The sequence below is a fragment of the Delphinus delphis genome, chromosome 16 (genome assembly GCF_949987515.2).
Source record: "Delphinus delphis chromosome 16, mDelDel1.2, whole genome shotgun sequence".
Lineage (NCBI taxonomy): Eukaryota > Metazoa > Chordata > Mammalia > Artiodactyla > Delphinidae > Delphinus > Delphinus delphis.
Genome location: NC_082698.1, coordinates 55,817,157 through 55,835,320, shown reverse-complemented (window position 1 = coordinate 55,835,320; position 18,164 = coordinate 55,817,157). Strand labels below are relative to the sequence as shown.

Below are 18,164 nucleotides of genomic sequence, written 5' to 3'. Positions count from 1 at the left end.
TTTTCAAGGCCCCTCCACCTGAGATGGGCAAGGGCAGCCCAGCCTTGTGCGTGGGGATGGGCTGAAGGGCCGCTGATATTCCAGATGTGGCTGGTTCCCAGAGACAGGTGATGATGTTTTCTTTATTTTCCTTGGCATGATTTTGGCTCAACACCCAAATGCACAAAATCCTTTGGCTGGTGACCAGTAACTCTGAGAAATTCAGAGTTTAGGCATGCATGAAATTACTACAGAAAGAGAACGCTGAACTCAAAATTCAGGCACACGAGGCTCTGAGCCAACAGGGATACCAAGCAGGTTTCCTCAGATCAAACTCCAGCATCCAGGTGTACCAGGGTGAGAGCTCAGGGAATCAAAACCACTCCTACAGTGGATGAGGTAGGCAAAGAGCTGAAGGCCACCATCCAGGTGGTCAGGTGCATGTCCCCACAGAAAGGAGTCAGACCAGCTCAGCTCCCATTTCCCAAATGCTGTCAACTTTAAGCTTGCGACAGAACATTTGGAACAAATGATGTACTGAGGGGGTGACATGTGCAGGAACCAGGGCAGAACTGGCTGCCACCTAGCAGCTCCACTCAGTGCCCCCTTCTGCCTCCTTCAAAGCCTTTTCTGTCCATGGCTCAGACAGACCCCACCCCAGGCTCACCCCAGAGCACCAGTTCACTCAGCCGGCGCCCCAGGGGTCTCCACGAGTGTCCACTATAGGAAATCTCAGATGGCCATGGGCCTCCACCTCTGGGAGTCATCACAAACCCCTCCATCCCATCTCCTTACCTTCACAAGTCAAGAAGCACCAGCCAGTGACGCTTCAGCTGAATATTCAGTTGGCAGGCACAAAGGACAGCATCAGGCTTTCTATGCTGACTTCCAATAAGAGTAAAGCTTTGCAAACCCTCACAAGAAAAGGATCCTACCACCACGGCAAGAATGCCTCAGACCCTCACCGACTGGACACCATGACTCTCTCAGAGGTTGCAAATTCACACCAGAGCCCTTTTGACCTCTTGACACCTTCAGTGCAAATACCGCACCAGGAAACAGCTATTTGAAAATCAGTAATACCCAGGGAAAAGGTGTGATGACCTCAGATTCCTCTCCCGCCCTCCTAGGCCAGCGTAATCAAAGTAAGTCTTCCTCGTGAGAGCTTGCTTTCCCATTCAGAAAATCCGCACAGACAGCCCTGCCTTCCTCCAAAAGCCTTCCACACTCAGGAGGCTCTGGCAAAGGTTGGTGTTAAAGGAAATCAACGGATCAATGTAAAGGCTCGTGATGGTTTGAGAAAAGAGGGCAAGACAACGTATTTGAATACTCACTTTGACGAATCTATGAAGTATATTACAAGTGCACCAATGCTGAGAGCAAAGACTAACACCACCTGCAAAAGAAGAGAAAAACACCACCAGTTAAGGGCTGAATGCTGCGAAGTTTACTTATTTATTTTCTGGACACATGCAGCTGCAGCTCGGAACATGGTGTTTTCAGGGGCCTGCTTGGCAGTGTCGCCCCCTTGCTGCGCCCACATACTACCCTGCGCACGGCTCCTCACCTTGCAGTGGACAGCAACCTCACTGCTGGCCAACAGGGCGCAGGGCAGACTTTTGTATCCCTGGGCACTGGGGTTTCATCTGGCCCTGTTACCTCAGGGTCCAGCTTCTCTGCAGCTGAAGTCAACACACTTCAGTGAGAAAAAAGCAGGTAAAAAAACTGCAGTGATACAATTTTTCATATTATATGTAACCTAGGCCCCAAAGGAACTCAGAGACAGGGACATCAATTTTTAACAGCTTTGCTGAGGTATCATTTACATACCATAAATTCACCCATTTTAAGCGTACAATTCAATCAATGACTTTGAGTAAATTTATCAAGTTGTGCAGCCAGCAGTGTCATCTACTTTCAGAACATTTTCATCACCCCGGAAAAACCCCTCCTGCCCATTAACAGTTAATACCTGTTCCTACCACCGACCCTAAACAAACACTAATTTACTAGCTTACTTTCCGTTTCTATACAAGAAATATTCATCAAAAAGCACACATTTGGTGTCTGTCTAATGTCCATATATGCGCACGTAGGCATATTTATATTCATTGCATGAACGTGTGTGTGCGCATGTGGTTGTACTACTTCTCGGGTGTTCTGGAGACAGTTTAGGCGCAGGAAGCCAAATGAGGTCATACGATTGGCCAGGTATATGACAACGTTCTTCTTCTTTTCACTCTTCACTCAAAATCACCACTGATACAAAAGACAGTTTTGGCATCTCCTCCAAAGGATACCTGTCACAGTAAAGTCCATCAAACGAATATGCAGCACATGAGGCTGACGCTGACACTTCTGTCCTCACTCCACACTCTAATTTCTTTATTTACTCCTTCACAGAGGAGGCCAGGAGTGCAACTAAAAGGAGGTACAAAAATATAAAAGACGCCAAGAGCCAACAACGAAGCTTGAGAACAAAACATAAACACCACCATTACACATAATGCCAGGGGGCAATAAATATCTAGTAGACGTGCTAATATCCTAAAGGGACTGCAGGGTGAAGGGTGTGAGAAGTGTCAGCCTCTTCGGCATATCTTCAAATTGACATCCCTGTGGCACTGGCTGGCGGATAGAGGTGAATCCCGATTTATGTGACGATTAGGCATGATGGAGTCGTGTGTGTGTGTGTGTGTGTGTGTGTGTGTGTGTGTGTGTGTGTGTGTGTGTGTGTGTGTGTGTGTGTGTGTGTGTTCACATGCACGTGAGCCAAAATGGCTGATAGAAAATGAACTCTGCATACCTATTCACTTAAAACACTTACAAAATTCCATGGAGTTACATCCATTCCATGGATGGTGGGTACAAAGCAGACAACTGACAGCTGAAACAACTGGATATTATAAAGGGAATATGTGGCTTCATAGCATCTGATGAATTCCCCTTATGAAAGGAAGTATTAAAACAATACACCACCGTGGCTGATTTTATTCTTCCATTGTGTTTTAAAAACTGAAACGGGCTCCAGCTGAATCCAAGGAAACTCCTGCAGTCTGTCAGTAATTACCCTCGGCCCAGGGCTAATGCCCCTGGCGGGTTCACCTCAGTCTCTGTCCTCACACATGCACTCATTCATTCATTCATTCATTCATTCATTTATTCATTCATTTCTTGCAAAGTTATACACAAAAACAAACAAAAACATCAAGAAGCCTCTGCTTTTCCCTCTATTATCTGAATGAGGCAGCAAATCAAGTAGCTTAAGATTAATTTTGATCTGTGCTATTTCTGAGACATAAGCAGTTAGATCCGGGCCCTGACCTCATTCTCAAAATGCTGCAAAGAGAAGGGGTGTGGCCAGATCAGAGGGGAAGGACCTCTTCTTCATTCATAAACAGCTGATGCAAGACTAATCTCTGGCAATTTGGCTGTGTGTGTGTGTGTGTGTGTGTGTGCATCCGTGAGTGCAGAGCTTCTCTCAGAGCGGGCTGTGCAGGCTTAGGCCATTAAAGCTAGAGAGAAGATGAGGGCAAAGGATGGGGGAAAGGGGAGGAGAGAAAGGGAAAAGAAAGGGAAAAAGTTCTTGCACACCGTATCTGCATCATTCTGAAATGGGCTCAAAAATCTAAGCTCTCCTGCCACGATGATGACTTCCCAGCATCGGAGGGGACAAAGTAGCTGACACTACTGTGTCCCAGCTGCCTCTGTGATGGGGAGTAATGTGCAGCTTTAAGCGAATCAGCCAGTGACAGGAGGGGCGGCCTCTTGCTCTCTTCAGATGCAAAGTCAAATAGCAGCATCGCTCTGACAGGATAAGGGAGGGAGAGAAACCCAGGAGGAAGATGACTCCACAGTTCCCAGGAGCTGAAGGTTCTGAGGAGTGGACCTATTCTTGGGTCCACACGTTCAGCTGGAAGACTCTCAATGGGGTACAGGGTGTCCGAACTGTCCCATCCCCATCCCCCAGCCACCTGCCTCCAGGCAAGAAATGATCAGTGGGGCGGGGGAGGATCTGCTTCTCAGTATGGCGGCCAACATGCCTGCGAGTTTTAAACTTGCTAAATGGCTCTTTATCATGTCAGGCCTGATTACATTGTCAACCCGGATCCGGGTGCTGCAGATAAGGAATCAATCCTTTGGATCTGGCCATGAAAATAGGAATCCAACAGATGACTCTTCTACAGGGCCCTCGCAAAGGGCTAGTTCTCTCTCATCTTGCATCTCTCATCTCTATCTCTCTGGCAAACACCCCACTGTCTGAGAACCCTACTCTAAAAATGAAAAACTTCAGTCCAACTATACAAAATGATTAGATTTGAGCCTAAGTGGTAATGGTTACATTACAGAGCAGCCCCAAATAACCACCTAAGTATTTCACATTTGCTATGCACAAGGCCCTAGGAAAAACAAAAGGAAGAAATCCACTTGGAGTCATAAAATACGCTCTTTTTCTGCAGTAACCCTTACATAGATGAGTCCTGTGCTATTGTGCAATTAGTGCTCAATTGTAGGGTACAGGTAGAGTCGATATATAGTAAGATATGGACTAGATGGGACATACATAAATGGAGGAGCTAGGGAAGGGCGGGAACAGCAGAGGTTCTTGTCTCAACAGCCACTCCCTTCTCAAAGTGTCCCTTCTTCCGACGTGTTATGGCTACTCTAATACCCCTTCATTAAGGGGGAGGGCCGCTGGGAATCCTTCCTTGAGCAACTACAGTCCCAGGGACCAGGGGCAAGGCAGCAAGGGACATGGTAAGATGAGACCAAGAAAAGAGACCAGGAAACACTCGCCATCTAGCAGCTGAGTCGCAGAACACCCCTAACAATGACCAAGCGCTTTACAAAGTACTGTCGCAAACGAGAGTGTGTGGACACCGTCTGACACAAGGGATGAGGTGAGCAGTCCCTCTCAGCGCACCCTGTGCCTGTCATGAGAGCCCGGCCAGCCTTCCTAACTCTTCATAGTCTGGGTTCGCCACCTGACCTTGGCTACCCTGCGTAGTGCGAACTGCCATATTCTTAGGTTTACTGCAAACACCTGTACGCTGTGTGGTGGTACTGAGTCCTGAGTGATATTTATAGAGCGCCAGATTCCTAAAAACAAAAGCAGTTTGATAAATGTCATTGGAACAATGGTGCCCGTGAGTCATCTATTTTCAAAACTCTAAGATCAGACATGACATGTGTTTGTACAGAAGAATGCTAGGTACACAGACACACACACACACAGTATACTAAAAGAATGCCTGTCCCCAACACCTGACACCAGAAGTCTGATGATATGGGACTTCCCTAGCAGTCCAGTGGGAAGACTCTATGCTTCCAATTCAGGGGGCGCAGGTTCCATCCCTGGTCAGGGAAACTAAGACCCACATGCTGGGCGGCCAAAAAAATAAATAATAAAAATTTTTAAAAGCAGGAAAATTATATAAAAACAGAAGTCTGATGATACTTGGTGAGCAGAGAGGAGAAAGACACAGCCATCTTCACGATGGAAATTCGAGCAGACCCTGAAAACCTTCCAAATGTCTTGGAAGGTTCAGAAAAATGCACAACAGTATGGCGAAGCACAGAATATCCTCCCTCAGGTCACTGAAGCTCCCCAAGGAAAAGACAGATCCATTGATGCGATATGGAGGTGAATGAATCTGGAAAGCTGGCTCCTCAGAGATACTGCCTGCTCTAGAACCTGGTTTCAAGCTTTCGGGTTTAGCCCCAAACGCTTTCAAACCCACACATAAGGCTACATGTGCGTTCAGACATGGATTTGGAGCAGAGGGTCACAAAGGTTGCTGCCACTCAAATCCTATCCCCTGAGGAGCTCTCCTTAAAAGCCCTCACCTCACCAGGGGACCAGATAATTGAGAACTGGGGTGAGGGGGAGGCCGCATATCTCTATTTTTAACAAGCTCCTCCAGTGAATCTGATGTGTGGCCAAGCACGGGGAGTCACTGAATTAAACCCATTAGAGAAAACCACTTAGCTCAAGTCAGAGGTTAATTTACAAATGTCGCCTTAACAATTAGCCCATTAGAACATATGTATGAGGCCTGCACGCTTTGAGAATTGTGCTAGGAGTACTCTCAAAAATACAGAGAGGGGGATGAACTAATTCCCTCCTGAACGGGTTTTACACATTCTACTCAGCTCACCGCAGAACAAATGACCCTACTTAATGATTCTGCACGTTTGATCAGGGCCTAGCCAGCTACCGGCAGCAGCGACCCCTCAGAAAATGAACAATTTTTGATATAGGATCCCAAAGGCACATTACTTTCTTTTATTGAGGTATAATTTATACACAATAAAATGCACTATATAAAAAAAAGACATGAGGACTCCCAAGGCCAAACAATCTGGGGATGGTTTGTTTATGAGAGATAACATCATTCCAGCATCCAAATTATAACGTTTGGTCTGGCAAATTGTACAACTCTACAATCAACCTTTATTGAACTCCTCTGCTTGAGGTCCAGAGGGGGAGAGAGGGAAATAGAAAACTGAAATAGCTAAGTCAGGCCTGATCTTTGCCCTCAACTAGCATGGAATCCAGAAGTTTAAATTACTCAGGAGTCCTTGTGAATTTTATAAATGCTACACATATAAATAGACACTTCTGAGAAGTCCAAGGAAGGAGGGGACCTAGAAATAACACCACCGCCATTGCAAACTCCCACAGTGGAAGAGGAAGAGGAGAATGGAAAACCAAGGAGGAGGAAGGGAGAGTTCCTGATGCTCCAGGTCCACCTGGCTGGTCCAGGGAAGGGCAGACACCAGGTGCGTGGGGTGGCTGGCACGTGGCGGGGAGAACGCGGGACTCCAGTAGGGAGGCCCGCCTGGGTTTGAATCTCAACTCTGCCCCGATAAGCAGCATGCTCTTGAGCACATCACATAATGTCTCTGGGACTCAGTCTCCCAATCTGTGAAATGGTGGGATTAGAACAGATGCTTATCCAGTGGGGACCTTGATAGGTTACTGTAGACAGTGAAAGATGAAAACTGTTTGGCTTGAAAAGGCAGAGCTCTTTTATGCCAACTGTGTGCCATTTCTGCATAATTATAATTCAGCACGATGGCAATAAGCGTGTGTCACTGATCTGTGTCAGAAAGGCTTGCTTCTTTCATAAAATCACAAGTGTGCACTCCATGGGCACTCGGATTCAGAGTCTGCGCTTCCAGTAGCACAGTGAGTTGCCCCTGTAGCTTTTCATCTCACAAAACTAAAAACCTAGACCCACCAGCTGCCGCCTCCTGCGTCTGTGCCTCAACTGTGCCATCGCTACAGGGCACTGAGTGGTGGTCTGACACAGCCCCCTCTCCTCCTACCTCGGTGATTCACTAAAAAACCTATGTTTCTGCCAGTTTTACCCCGAGAAGCTCACAATGAGTCTCAATCTTTTCTCAAGGGAAAAGGGAAAGGATTTCTTTTTCTTCACTATATGGCAAGATTAGTAGTATGTTTTTCTCATCCCTGAACTATTAGCTGTTCTCAATAGGAGAAGACATAATTTTGCTACCAAAAAAGGTATTTTTGTTATCCTAAATAACAAAAGATTTGTAAAGTATAAAACCAATATTTTGACAGCGCCATTTAAACAGCCAAATGTCCCCTAAGTTTCCAACCTAACATTCTGGTGCATTACATTTGACTTACGTTAAGTGCTTACACAAAAATGCCGTAAGTGGATTCACTGGAAACCAAGACTCCAAACAATAGTTGAAGTGCAGATGTATTCAAGATGAAACAAGGAAAGGAGAAAAAAGGAGCTTTCAGCAGTTGGTATTTAGAATTATAGCATTAAAATAAAATACATGGGACTTCCAGATAAGAGTAAAACAGTGCTTTATTCAAATGTAAGGAAGCCTAGTAAAAAATGCCTGTGAGAACATGTGTGTATGTACAGCTGATTCACTTTGTTGGGGAGCAGAAGCTAACACACCATTGTGGAGCAATTATACTCCAATAATGTTAAAAAAAAAAAAAAAGAATTTCATTGGATGAATATACTGATTGGAGTATATTCAATCATTATAATTTTTAAAGTAATAAAAGAATATAGTTACAAAAAAAAAATGCCTGTGATTCTGTGGGCATTCAAATCTGGTGTTTCCAAAAATGCAATACTATAAAGCCACACTCAGTGTAGAATGGACTGGATTTTCAGGACACGTGATATAAAATGGCGAGGACCTCCCCTCAATCGCTGCAAATGATTTCCATGGCTTTTGGTACGAAGATAAACATCCCTGACACAGCTTAGAAGACCCTGAAAACTCTGGCCTTTTTTCTCCTCTCTGGCTTTATCTCACACTTTCTCCCTCTCTAGACGCCAACTAATGGAAATTTCAGTTCTTATTTACCGTGTGCACACCCCCCCAACCACCCAACCACAGGGCCTTTGCACAAGCACTTCCTTCCTCCTGGAAGACTTACTTCCCCTCATAGACTATCCATCCTTCAGATCTCAACTCCACCATCACTTCCCTGCTCACATAATATAGGAAAGTCCCCCATGAGCACAGTCTGTACCTTGTGGCACTTAGCACAGGAGCAATTTTACGTTTCTTTGTGTAATCGTTTGATCAATTCCTCTCTCCTCCACTGGACTGCATATTCTGTGAACACAGGGTGCATATCCATTTTTACTCATCATTAAATTCCCAGGAGCTAGCAAAGTGTCTCGATCAACATTTGTTAAATAAATAAGCATATGGAGAAAAGACTGGAGAAGGGGTTTGGAGACTGGGTGCAGTGAAAGAAAAAGAAAGCTGGAAGGATATGAACCCTCACTGAGTGGGACTTCAGAGTTTAAATCCTTCCCTGTGATGGTAGGATCCAAGGGACCCCTGCTGAAGTGGAGCAGGGTTGAACATCACTGCAGTCAGGAGGACAAGGATGGGGGACGCACAGGGGCCGGCTAGCACATTCAAGTGCACAGACTGGAAGCTGATGGCCAGAGGGGCCTGGAGGTCGGTAGACGACACCAGCAGGGAGAGTAGACAGAATGGGGATTTAGTCAGGTGGCAGGGGCCTCAAGAGAAAAGGTTTTGCACAGGATGGAAGAGGCAATGGAGGGCCAGAGTGTCCAGTGATCCCTGGGCTATGGAGAAACAAGCCACCTCCATACAGAGAAGTGAGGAAAATTACAGCTCTAAGAAAAACAGGTTCAGTTGAGATGGGAGATGTCAGGAGTGTTATGTGAAGAGGTTGAGAATTTAGATTAGGTTTAGGACTAGGAATCTGAGGCAACAAAGGGAAGCCCAAGTCCTGAGGGGGCATGATACAAAATAATATAAATATAAATGCATACATGGGACATGAATATATATACATGTACGTACGTAAACACACACACACAACAAAGAACACAAAGACAAACGAACACTCTGCTAATTAATCACAAATGCTGGACGTCTGTCAATATTTGTTAACCAACTACATTCCCAGCAATGTGTCTCTGTCCATTTTCAAATTAGGTAGTAATTTCAAAATTACTATAGATACAGAGAAGCCCTGGAAAATAATAAGGCTCCTCCTTAGTGTACGCTAAGAACAAGTTTATTATAAACCACGCGTCTGCTGGTATACAGACAAATTAAGTACAACAGTTGGCTTTCTGGAGAGGGTGGAGGAGAAACTGACTAATACAAATAGATACGGAGGGTCTGGATTCTGCTTGGTTTGTTACATTCCTCAAAGAAGAATCTGGGGTCTAAGTTATAAGTCAACTGCCTACTCTCTTCCCCTCTGAGGATTCATGTTGAGTGTGAGTTGTGTGAACTTCTGCAGGTTAGTGTCCCCAGCTGTCACAGGAGGGTCATCTGTCTTACATCCTGGATTTCATCGACCATGCTCATCTCATGCTGCACAACTTAAAAATACAGAAGAGTTCCATGTGTTCCTCTAAGGTCTAAATTTTTTAGAACTGAAATAAGAAACTGAAATGATGGAAAGCAATAGTAACATGAAGACAGAAAATTTTCCCTAAAACTTGTGTGCTTCCTGAGAGTTGAGGTTTAATGACACTGAAATCTTAGGCCACTGCATCAAAGAATTTTAAAGGTTGATTTCTGCATATTTTAACCAATGGCATGAAAACCGCTGCCTTGGCAAACAAGACAAAAATCTTCCATTTGAGGTCTAAAGTTGGAAAGACCTTTCCTGTCTAATTACTGAAAAACCCAGGGGAAAACATTCCATCAGCTGGTGGAGCTCCCAAGATTGCACCTAATGAGCTTTTTCAGAAATTGTCTGGTTTAAGTGCATGTGAGTTTGGCCAACTGGACTGTTAATTTAATTAGGTTCATAGGATGAGAAAACTTCTGTGGCACTGTCAGGTCACCAGTTGCCGCCTGTTGTCACCAAGGTTTAAATTTATGGCCATCTTTGCCCTACTTTTCAAATTTTGCCAGTTCTAAGAGTATATTAAAGGGAAAAATGGAATTGAAAGCTGGGACTCAAATAGCCACCTATACACTCAAGTTCACAGCAGACAAAGGTGAGAGCACCCAAATGTCCACTGACGGATGAATGGATAAACGAAATGGGGTCTGTACATAGAGTGGAATATTATTCAGCCTTAAAAAAGGAAGGAAATTCTGGCACATACTACAGCACGGATGAACCTTGAGGACATTTGCTAAGTGAAATAACCCAAACACAAAAGGACAAATACTGTATGATTCCACTTATATGGGGCACCTAGAACAATCAGATTCAGAGAGGCAGAAGTAGAAGGGGGATTGCCAGGACCTGGACGAGGTGGGGATGGAAAGATATTGTTTAGTGTGTATAGAATTTGTTTGTTTTTCTATAAAGAGCTGAATAGTCAATATTTTAGGCCACAGGGTCTCTGTTACAACTACTCAAGTCTGATACTATAGTGCAGTGGGCCCCAGCCTTTTTGGCACCAGGGATGGGTTTCATGGAAGACAATTTTTCCACGGACTGGGGGTGGGGAGGTCTGGTTCAGGCAGTCATGCGAGTGATGGGGGGGGACAGTTCAGGTGGTAACGTGAGCGATGGAGAGCAATGCGGAGCCAGATGAAGCTTCGCTCGCTCGCCCGCCGCCCACTGCCCACCTCCTGCTGTGCGGCCTGGTTCTTAACAGGCCGCTGATGGTTCGGTCAGTGGCCCGGGGCTTGGGGACCCCTGCTATAGTGCAAAGCCAGCGGAGACAGCACATAAATAAATGGGCATGGCTGTGTACCAATAAAACTTTATTTACAAAACCAGGGAAAAAAAGAATTTGTGCTAATGAAAAAGAAACTGAAAGTGATGATAGTTGTAAACATTGCAAATGTACTTAAACCACAGAATTGTACACTTAGAAATGGCTATAATGATAAAATCTTATTTTATGTGTATTTACCACAATAAAAAAAAATGGAAGAAAAATTCTGAGAACCTGCAAGTGGAATCCAGCAGTATATATTTCAAATCTCAAATATAATCACCTTTTCAGAGTGATACAAATATCTCTCCTTTCAATAGCAGTTGCTACCTCCAAGAAACTTGTATTACATACATGTGATTCTTGCCTCTCTGGGATGTTTGATCTTACCCCTTAGTTAATTCGAATTTCTCCTTTAGTTTCCAGAATCTCTCCCCATTTAGCCATAGACACCTTATATGAGTCCCCACCTTCCCGTCCCCCTCCCATCCTCATCTTTAACTGATGCACAAAGTGGGCTATGACTTTCTCAGGAATCAGGGAGCTGACTGGAGCCAGAACCTACTTTGTCTTCTGGTAACTGTAGCTGAAGTCCGAGACATGATTGAGAGTTTTTAAAAAATGTGCCCTTGACCACAATAGAAAAAGAAAATAGGCTTCCCTGGTGGCGCAGTGGTTGCGAGTCCGCCTGCCGATGCGGGGGACGGGGGTTCGTGCCCCGGTCTGGGGGGATCCCGCGTGCCGCGGAGCGGCTGGGCTCGTGGGCCATGGCCGCTGAGCCTGCGCGTCCGGAGCCTGTGCTCCGCGACAGGGGAGGCCACAGCGGTGAGAGGCCCGCATACCGCAAAAAAAAATTTAAAAAAAATAATAATAATAACAAGAGTGTGCCCTTGGCTTGTAACCACTTTAAAAACACATAACAATTTCCTCTAAAAGGTAATGGACTAGACACAGGGCACTGGGTCTCCAAGTCTAAACCTCAAGGCCAAGCTGCAGTAATGACTTGGTCACAGGCCCTCGGTGTGTTAGTGGGACCCTATAGTCACACCTAGAAACAACCTAAAATGTCCTTCTTTTACAGTAATGATTTTGCGGCCAAAGGGGTGGCTTTTAAAAAGGATTGGCATGCACCCTAGAAAGTAGTGCATCAAAGCCCCTCAACCCCAAGGGAGTTGGCTAAAGACGATGAACAGCCACTGAACTGCAATTACAACATTGACACGAACACTGACCAGGCTTCAGAACCCATTACCCACCCATGCTAGGCGTGGCCACCGATATGCACGACTTGGTTCTGAAAGCATCACACTGTATTTTCTCCTTTGTAGAACTGACTCCTGACCATGACAAATGGGTTGGCGTTGGCAAACACTACCTGGGCTAAGAATGAAACTAGCAAATACCTTTTATTAAGGTCTACAGCCGAGCGAAATCCAGGTCTCCAAAGAGAAGGCACTAGATTGCCCACTTCTGATCTCTCTCCCTCCTTCCCTTACTCAGAGGAAAAAATATATATTCTGTATATTTACCATTGAATTCTTACAGACAATCTACCCTTTCTGAAGGAAGTAGAAGGTTTCAAGAGATAGCATTCCTCATGCTCACGAATTTCCACTCCCACAGCTGGGAAAATCACAAGTCAAGGCATAAACCTCAACATGGATAACTATGGATGGGATGCCCTGAGTGATGACTGGATGTCCATCAAACACTGCACCACTACTAATTCAGAAAGGCTGGACCACAGCCCTGGCTGCCACCGCACTCCCTTCATGGGTCTCCCTGTCACCCCATGAGGATCAGACGCTCACAACGCCGCAAAGGGTGACAGGAGCTCAGGCGAACTAGAGACCAACAGTTGGAAAACCACAAGCTCCATTTCACGGGGCACATGCTAGGGGGTGGGGGGACGTGAGCATCGCCAGGTAACACAAGCTGGCCCGCCTCTCAGCCTCACAACTACTCTGGGAACAGAAGAGGGCTGTGGAATGCCACGTGTCTTTTCAAGGCCATTTAAAATGAGGAACAGTGTGTGTCTGACGTTCAGGGCTGCTTTAGACTTCAGACTAGGTACAGAGTTAGCCCTTCAGCAAGGCAGGGGCCAGAAAATGTGCGAAGGATGATTTATTCCCTATTTTTAAGAGCTTCGAAATACTGATCAAGGAGAAAGCAGAACTGAGGTGCATGTCCTTCAGGCTTTTGCATGGGTTTTTCAAGTTTTCGGTTTCCATATTGGGAGAACCAGCACCTTCTCGGGGTTTGCGGGCTCTGTTGTCATAATCCAGCAACGCGCTTCTTTTTTTTTTTTTTAATTTATTTATTTATTTTTGGCTGTGTTGGGTCTTCATTGCTGAATGCAGGCTTTCTCTAATCGCGGCGAGCGGGGGCTACTCTTCGTTGCGGTGCGCGGGCTTCTCACTGCGGTGGCTTCTCTTGTTGCCAGAGCACAGGCTCTAGGCACGCGGGCTTCAGTAGTTGTGGCACATGGGCTCTAGAGCACAGGCTCAGTAGTTGTGGCGCACAGGCTTAGTTGCCCCGTGGCATGTGGGATCTTCATGAACCAGGGCTCAAATCCGTGTCCCCTGCATTGGCAGGCGGATTCTTAATCACTGCGTCACCAGAGAAGTCCACCAGCAGTGCATTTCAGCCCCAGCCTGATCACCAGATTCCCCTCTCCATCCACTCCGTTCACTCCTCTGAACTCCCCGTTCCTTTCTCCATTCCCTCATTCACGGCACCCATCTGCTGAGTGTCCACTATGGACTCGGGGTTGAGCTGGAAGGGGATACCGAGCTGGAGAAGAAGGCCCCTGTTTTATACAACATGAAGGCCAGCTTTCATTCTTGTGCAAGGCAGGATGACAGATGCCAAGATGAGGTTCCTAGCATCGAAAGCCTTTTGAGACATTTGTGCCCCAGCCTAAGAGTGGTTCTCAACCTTGAGTGCACATCACAATTCTCTGCAGGGCCTGTTAAAACACAAATTGCTGAACCCATCCCAGAGATTCTGATTCTGTGGGAGCCCGAGAATTTTCATCTCTAACAAGCCGGTTCAACGACTATATTTTGAGAAACCCTTGCTTTAAAACCCTCATAAAATAATGAATAAATAAATAAATGTTTATGTTTTCAGGATATTCTTTCTTTTTTGAATATGGATGGAAAAACATCTTAAATTGGTTATTTTAGGTATGCACTATTTGGACAAATTTCCCTTAAAATATCTATAAAAACATACCTCAAAGACTTCTGGAAGGAAGAAAAAAATTGGCTAGAACTCTTTATCTTGAAACATTATTCAAAACCATTTTCACACTCTAGTTTGATGTGCTAGTCAATGCCAGCAAGATTTTTTTTTAATTAAGTTGACATATCTTCCCCCATAGAAAGCTACCTCATGAATTTAGTATATGATGTCACTACTGCTAATAAAATGATTAAAACCCCCATTTCCAGGGGCTTCCCTGGCGGCACAGTGGTTAAGAATCTGCCTGCCAATGCAGGGGACACGGGTTCGAGTCCTGGTCTGGGAAGATCCCACATGCCACGGAGCAACTAAGCCCGTGCGCTACAACTACTGAGTCTGTGCTCTAGAGCCCACAAGCTACAACTACTGAGCCTGCGCACCTAGAGCTTGTGCTCTGCAACAAGAGAAGCCACCACAATGAGAAGCCCGAGCACTGCAACAAAGAGTAGCCCCCACTCGCCGCAACTAGAGAAAGCCCGCAGGCAGCAACAAAGACCCAACGCAGACAAAAATAAAGAAAAATAAAATAAATTTATTAAAAAATACCCATTTCCAATAATGTAGGCTTAGATTTCTGAAGTCCTAGCTCCACCCAGGATTATAGATTTGTAAAGGCTGAGAAGACTTGGTTTCCAAAGATATCAACAGTCCCACAAAGGGAAGATGGGAGCTCATCAAAAAACGATTTTCTTTATTGCCGGAAAGAAACAGTGTGAAAGAAGAACAGTTGCCAACATGGCTTCCAAAAACAAAGGAACCAAAGGCCATGGCTCTGCCCATTTTCCCCAGACATGTCTAAGACAGAGGGAGGACAGACCAGAGCCCTCTGTTTGGGCTCCACCCATGCAAGAACCTTCTGGCAGTCGTTGGTCTGCCCCACCTTCATAAGAATGTGGGTCTGCTTGACGACATCTCTCCCACAGCAGTCACCGACATCTCTCCCACAGCAGTCACGTTGATGACCTTAAGCTGCCTTTGTAGATTCTGTTGTGAATGCTATCAACACAGGGTGGTTGAAATTGTTTTTAAGCCTTGTTTCTTTTACCTTTTCTTTTTTGTTTACTTTTCTATTGAAAAATCAAGGGCTTCCCTGGTGGTGCAGCGGTTAAGAATCCTCCTACCCATTCAGGGGACACAGGTTCGATCCCTGGTCTGGAAGATCCCACATGCCACAGAGCAACTAAGCCCGTGCACCACAACTACTGAGCCCGCATGCCACAAGTACTGAAGCCCACGCACCTAGAGCCCATGCTCTGCAACAAGAGAAGTCTCTGCTCGCTGCAACTAGAGAAAGCCTGCGTGCAGCAACGAGGACCCAATGCAGCCAAAAATAAATAAAATTTAAAAAAAGAAAAGAAAAATCAAGCCACTCAGATGCATGTGGGGTGACAATTCTTAGTCTTTCTCCCAGAAGTACCCTTCCTCTGCTGCTCCACTGAGGGGGGCCTCCAAAGGAGTCTGGGGAGACTCTAATTGAGGAATTTACCCCATTCTCAACTGTAATCACCAGTTTTCTTCTCATTCTCTCAAATATGATCTCCTTGAGGGTAGACACTATGTCATTCACGTCTGTGTCCCCACCATTCCCTTAGTCATTCCACAAACGTTTACTGAGGGACTACTTCATAGCAAGCTATGTGCAATGCCTGGATATATAGCAGAGAATAAAAGTGGGCCCTGCCTGCATGAAACTCACAGCCCAGAGGAAAGACAGACAGTCAATCAATGGTCACACGAGTAAAAACTGCACATGGCGAGAAGGGCGCTAACGAGGAGAAGCGAGCTTTGTTGACTGCGGGGTCCACGGAGACGTCCCTGAGGAAGAAGGACTAGAAAGAATTAACTAGAACAAGATGAGCATTTCACACACAGAAAGCAGCACGTCCAAAGCTTCTGAACCACCGTCGTCCCATCTGTATTTGCTGAGTGAACAGAGGGACCAAGATGGTGCTACCCATCACCATGAGAGCACGGAGTGAGGGCAGGGGAAACACTGACCACACTGAGCTGAATGAAGCCCCACTGTCCTCAAGAAGGAAGAGGTACCTCCATTCTGAAGGTGGAGAAACTGAGGCACGGGGAGCTTAAATATCTTGTGAAATAGGCAGACCTGGGCCTCAAATCCATGTTCGGCTCCCTGCCTTTGTTCTTTTAACCCAAGACGCCAAAGCTACTTCCTGAATTTGGGATTATGAGGCCTCCAAGGTCCCAAAAACGCTCCCCCCATCACGCCTTCCCTGGTGGAACTCTGAAGTTTCATCAGCTTTTTCTGAGTTCCTTCGTGAAGAAGGAGCAAGGCTGAAAAGTGCTCTTGGAGGGCTGTGATGGGAGACCCCCCCAAAAATGAGGACACAAAAGGCAGTCAGTGACTCCACTGGCCCCACAAACCCTAAGCAACCCTCTCTCCCATCGCTACGGACAGTGTATGTTTACTGCTTTACTATACATTATTAGCATATTTTCCAGTTTTATACCCCATATTGGAAAATTCTTTTATTACATTCTAATCGGTAAGGACCATCCAGTAATGGAGTAGGCTGCTATATGTAATACTGAGCTTTCTGTCCCTGGGGATATTCAAGTAGATGCAGGAGGTCACCGGCCAGGAATACCATGGAAGGAATTTGCTTATTATATCAGCTTCTGATCCCATTTTTAATAAGCCAAGATTAGAAGATCTTTACAGCAGAGATTGTGTTAGGTCTCTAGGCCTCTGCTGACTACACATCCCAGTCTGCCTGGTATCCAGGAATAATTATTAAGAACACTCCTTTTCGTGCTCAGGAGTGTTCTTTGCAGAGGACAAAGAATATGGTCATCCAATTTAAGACTCCTGGATGCTCGCAGAGGCCTAATGCATCCTGACACACTAGCTGTTAAATATCCCGAAGATGGGAACAGATGGTTTAGAATTCTTAGAGCCACATCAGAAAAATTTCTTGTTCTCTGTTTAATAACCTGATATACCTGACCCAGCAACAGGTGAATGATGATGTCTAAAACCTCCATTATGTCTTACAAATTCTCTCTCTCTCTCTCATGTGCATGTGTGCACACATACAGGAAACTGTATGACATGACACTCAGCCATTTGCACAGTACAGGAAAGACACAGGAAAGACGGAAGCTGGTAGCCTTCCTATGGCACTTGTGCTACCTTAATGAATGAGTTTTCTTAAAAAAAAAAACTCTTAAAAAAGGTCTTGTAGGGAGGGTGGGAGGGAGGGAGACGCAAGAGGGAAGAGAAATGGGAACATATGTATATGTATAACTGATTCACTTTGTTATAAAGCAGAAACTAACACACCATTGTAAAGCAATTATATCCCAATAAAGATGGTAAAAAAAAAAAAGGTCTTGGCTGGCAGAATATGACTCATACATTGCTGGAGGTGATGGGGACTGATCCACTCCAACTGAATCACTGGAATGTTGAGAAGAAGAAAAATGGATATCGAGATTTCAGATCAAGAGCAATCCATTAAAACCAGTTCCTGAGGCCATGGGAGGTGGCATATGCACGCTGGAGGAGCAACTAGCACAGCATGCTCTCAAAACTGGTTCCTGGTGAAAAGAGCAACGCAGCCCCCGATCCCACGGTGAACTCTAACTCGTGGGGAGTTCGGGTCTGTGTCACTGTCATATGCTCTCCGCACAAAATAATAAAAAGGGGAGTGATGGGAGCAAATGCTTATAGATGCTATTTTGTTTATTTCTTTTTTAAGCTTTATTGAGGCATAACTGACAAAATAAAAATTG

General features: G+C 45.4%; 1 protein-coding gene across 18 annotated transcripts in view; it reads right to left on the bottom strand.

Annotated features, from left to right (window-relative positions):
• KCNMA1 (potassium calcium-activated channel subfamily M alpha 1) overlaps positions 1–18,164 on the bottom strand; it is a 739,336-nt gene that overhangs the window by 363,706 nt on the left and 357,466 nt on the right. For all 18 annotated transcript variants that reach the window (XR_009522457.1, XM_060034718.1, XM_060034719.1 and 15 more), the window contains exon 3: positions 1,314–1,375. Coding sequence is in view for 17 of the 18 variants with exons in the window: in XM_060034718.1 (XP_059890701.1) it covers positions 1,314–1,375 (62 nt within the window). In the remaining variant the exon portion in view is untranslated. The remainder of the gene's footprint in view (positions 1–1,313; positions 1,376–18,164) is intronic.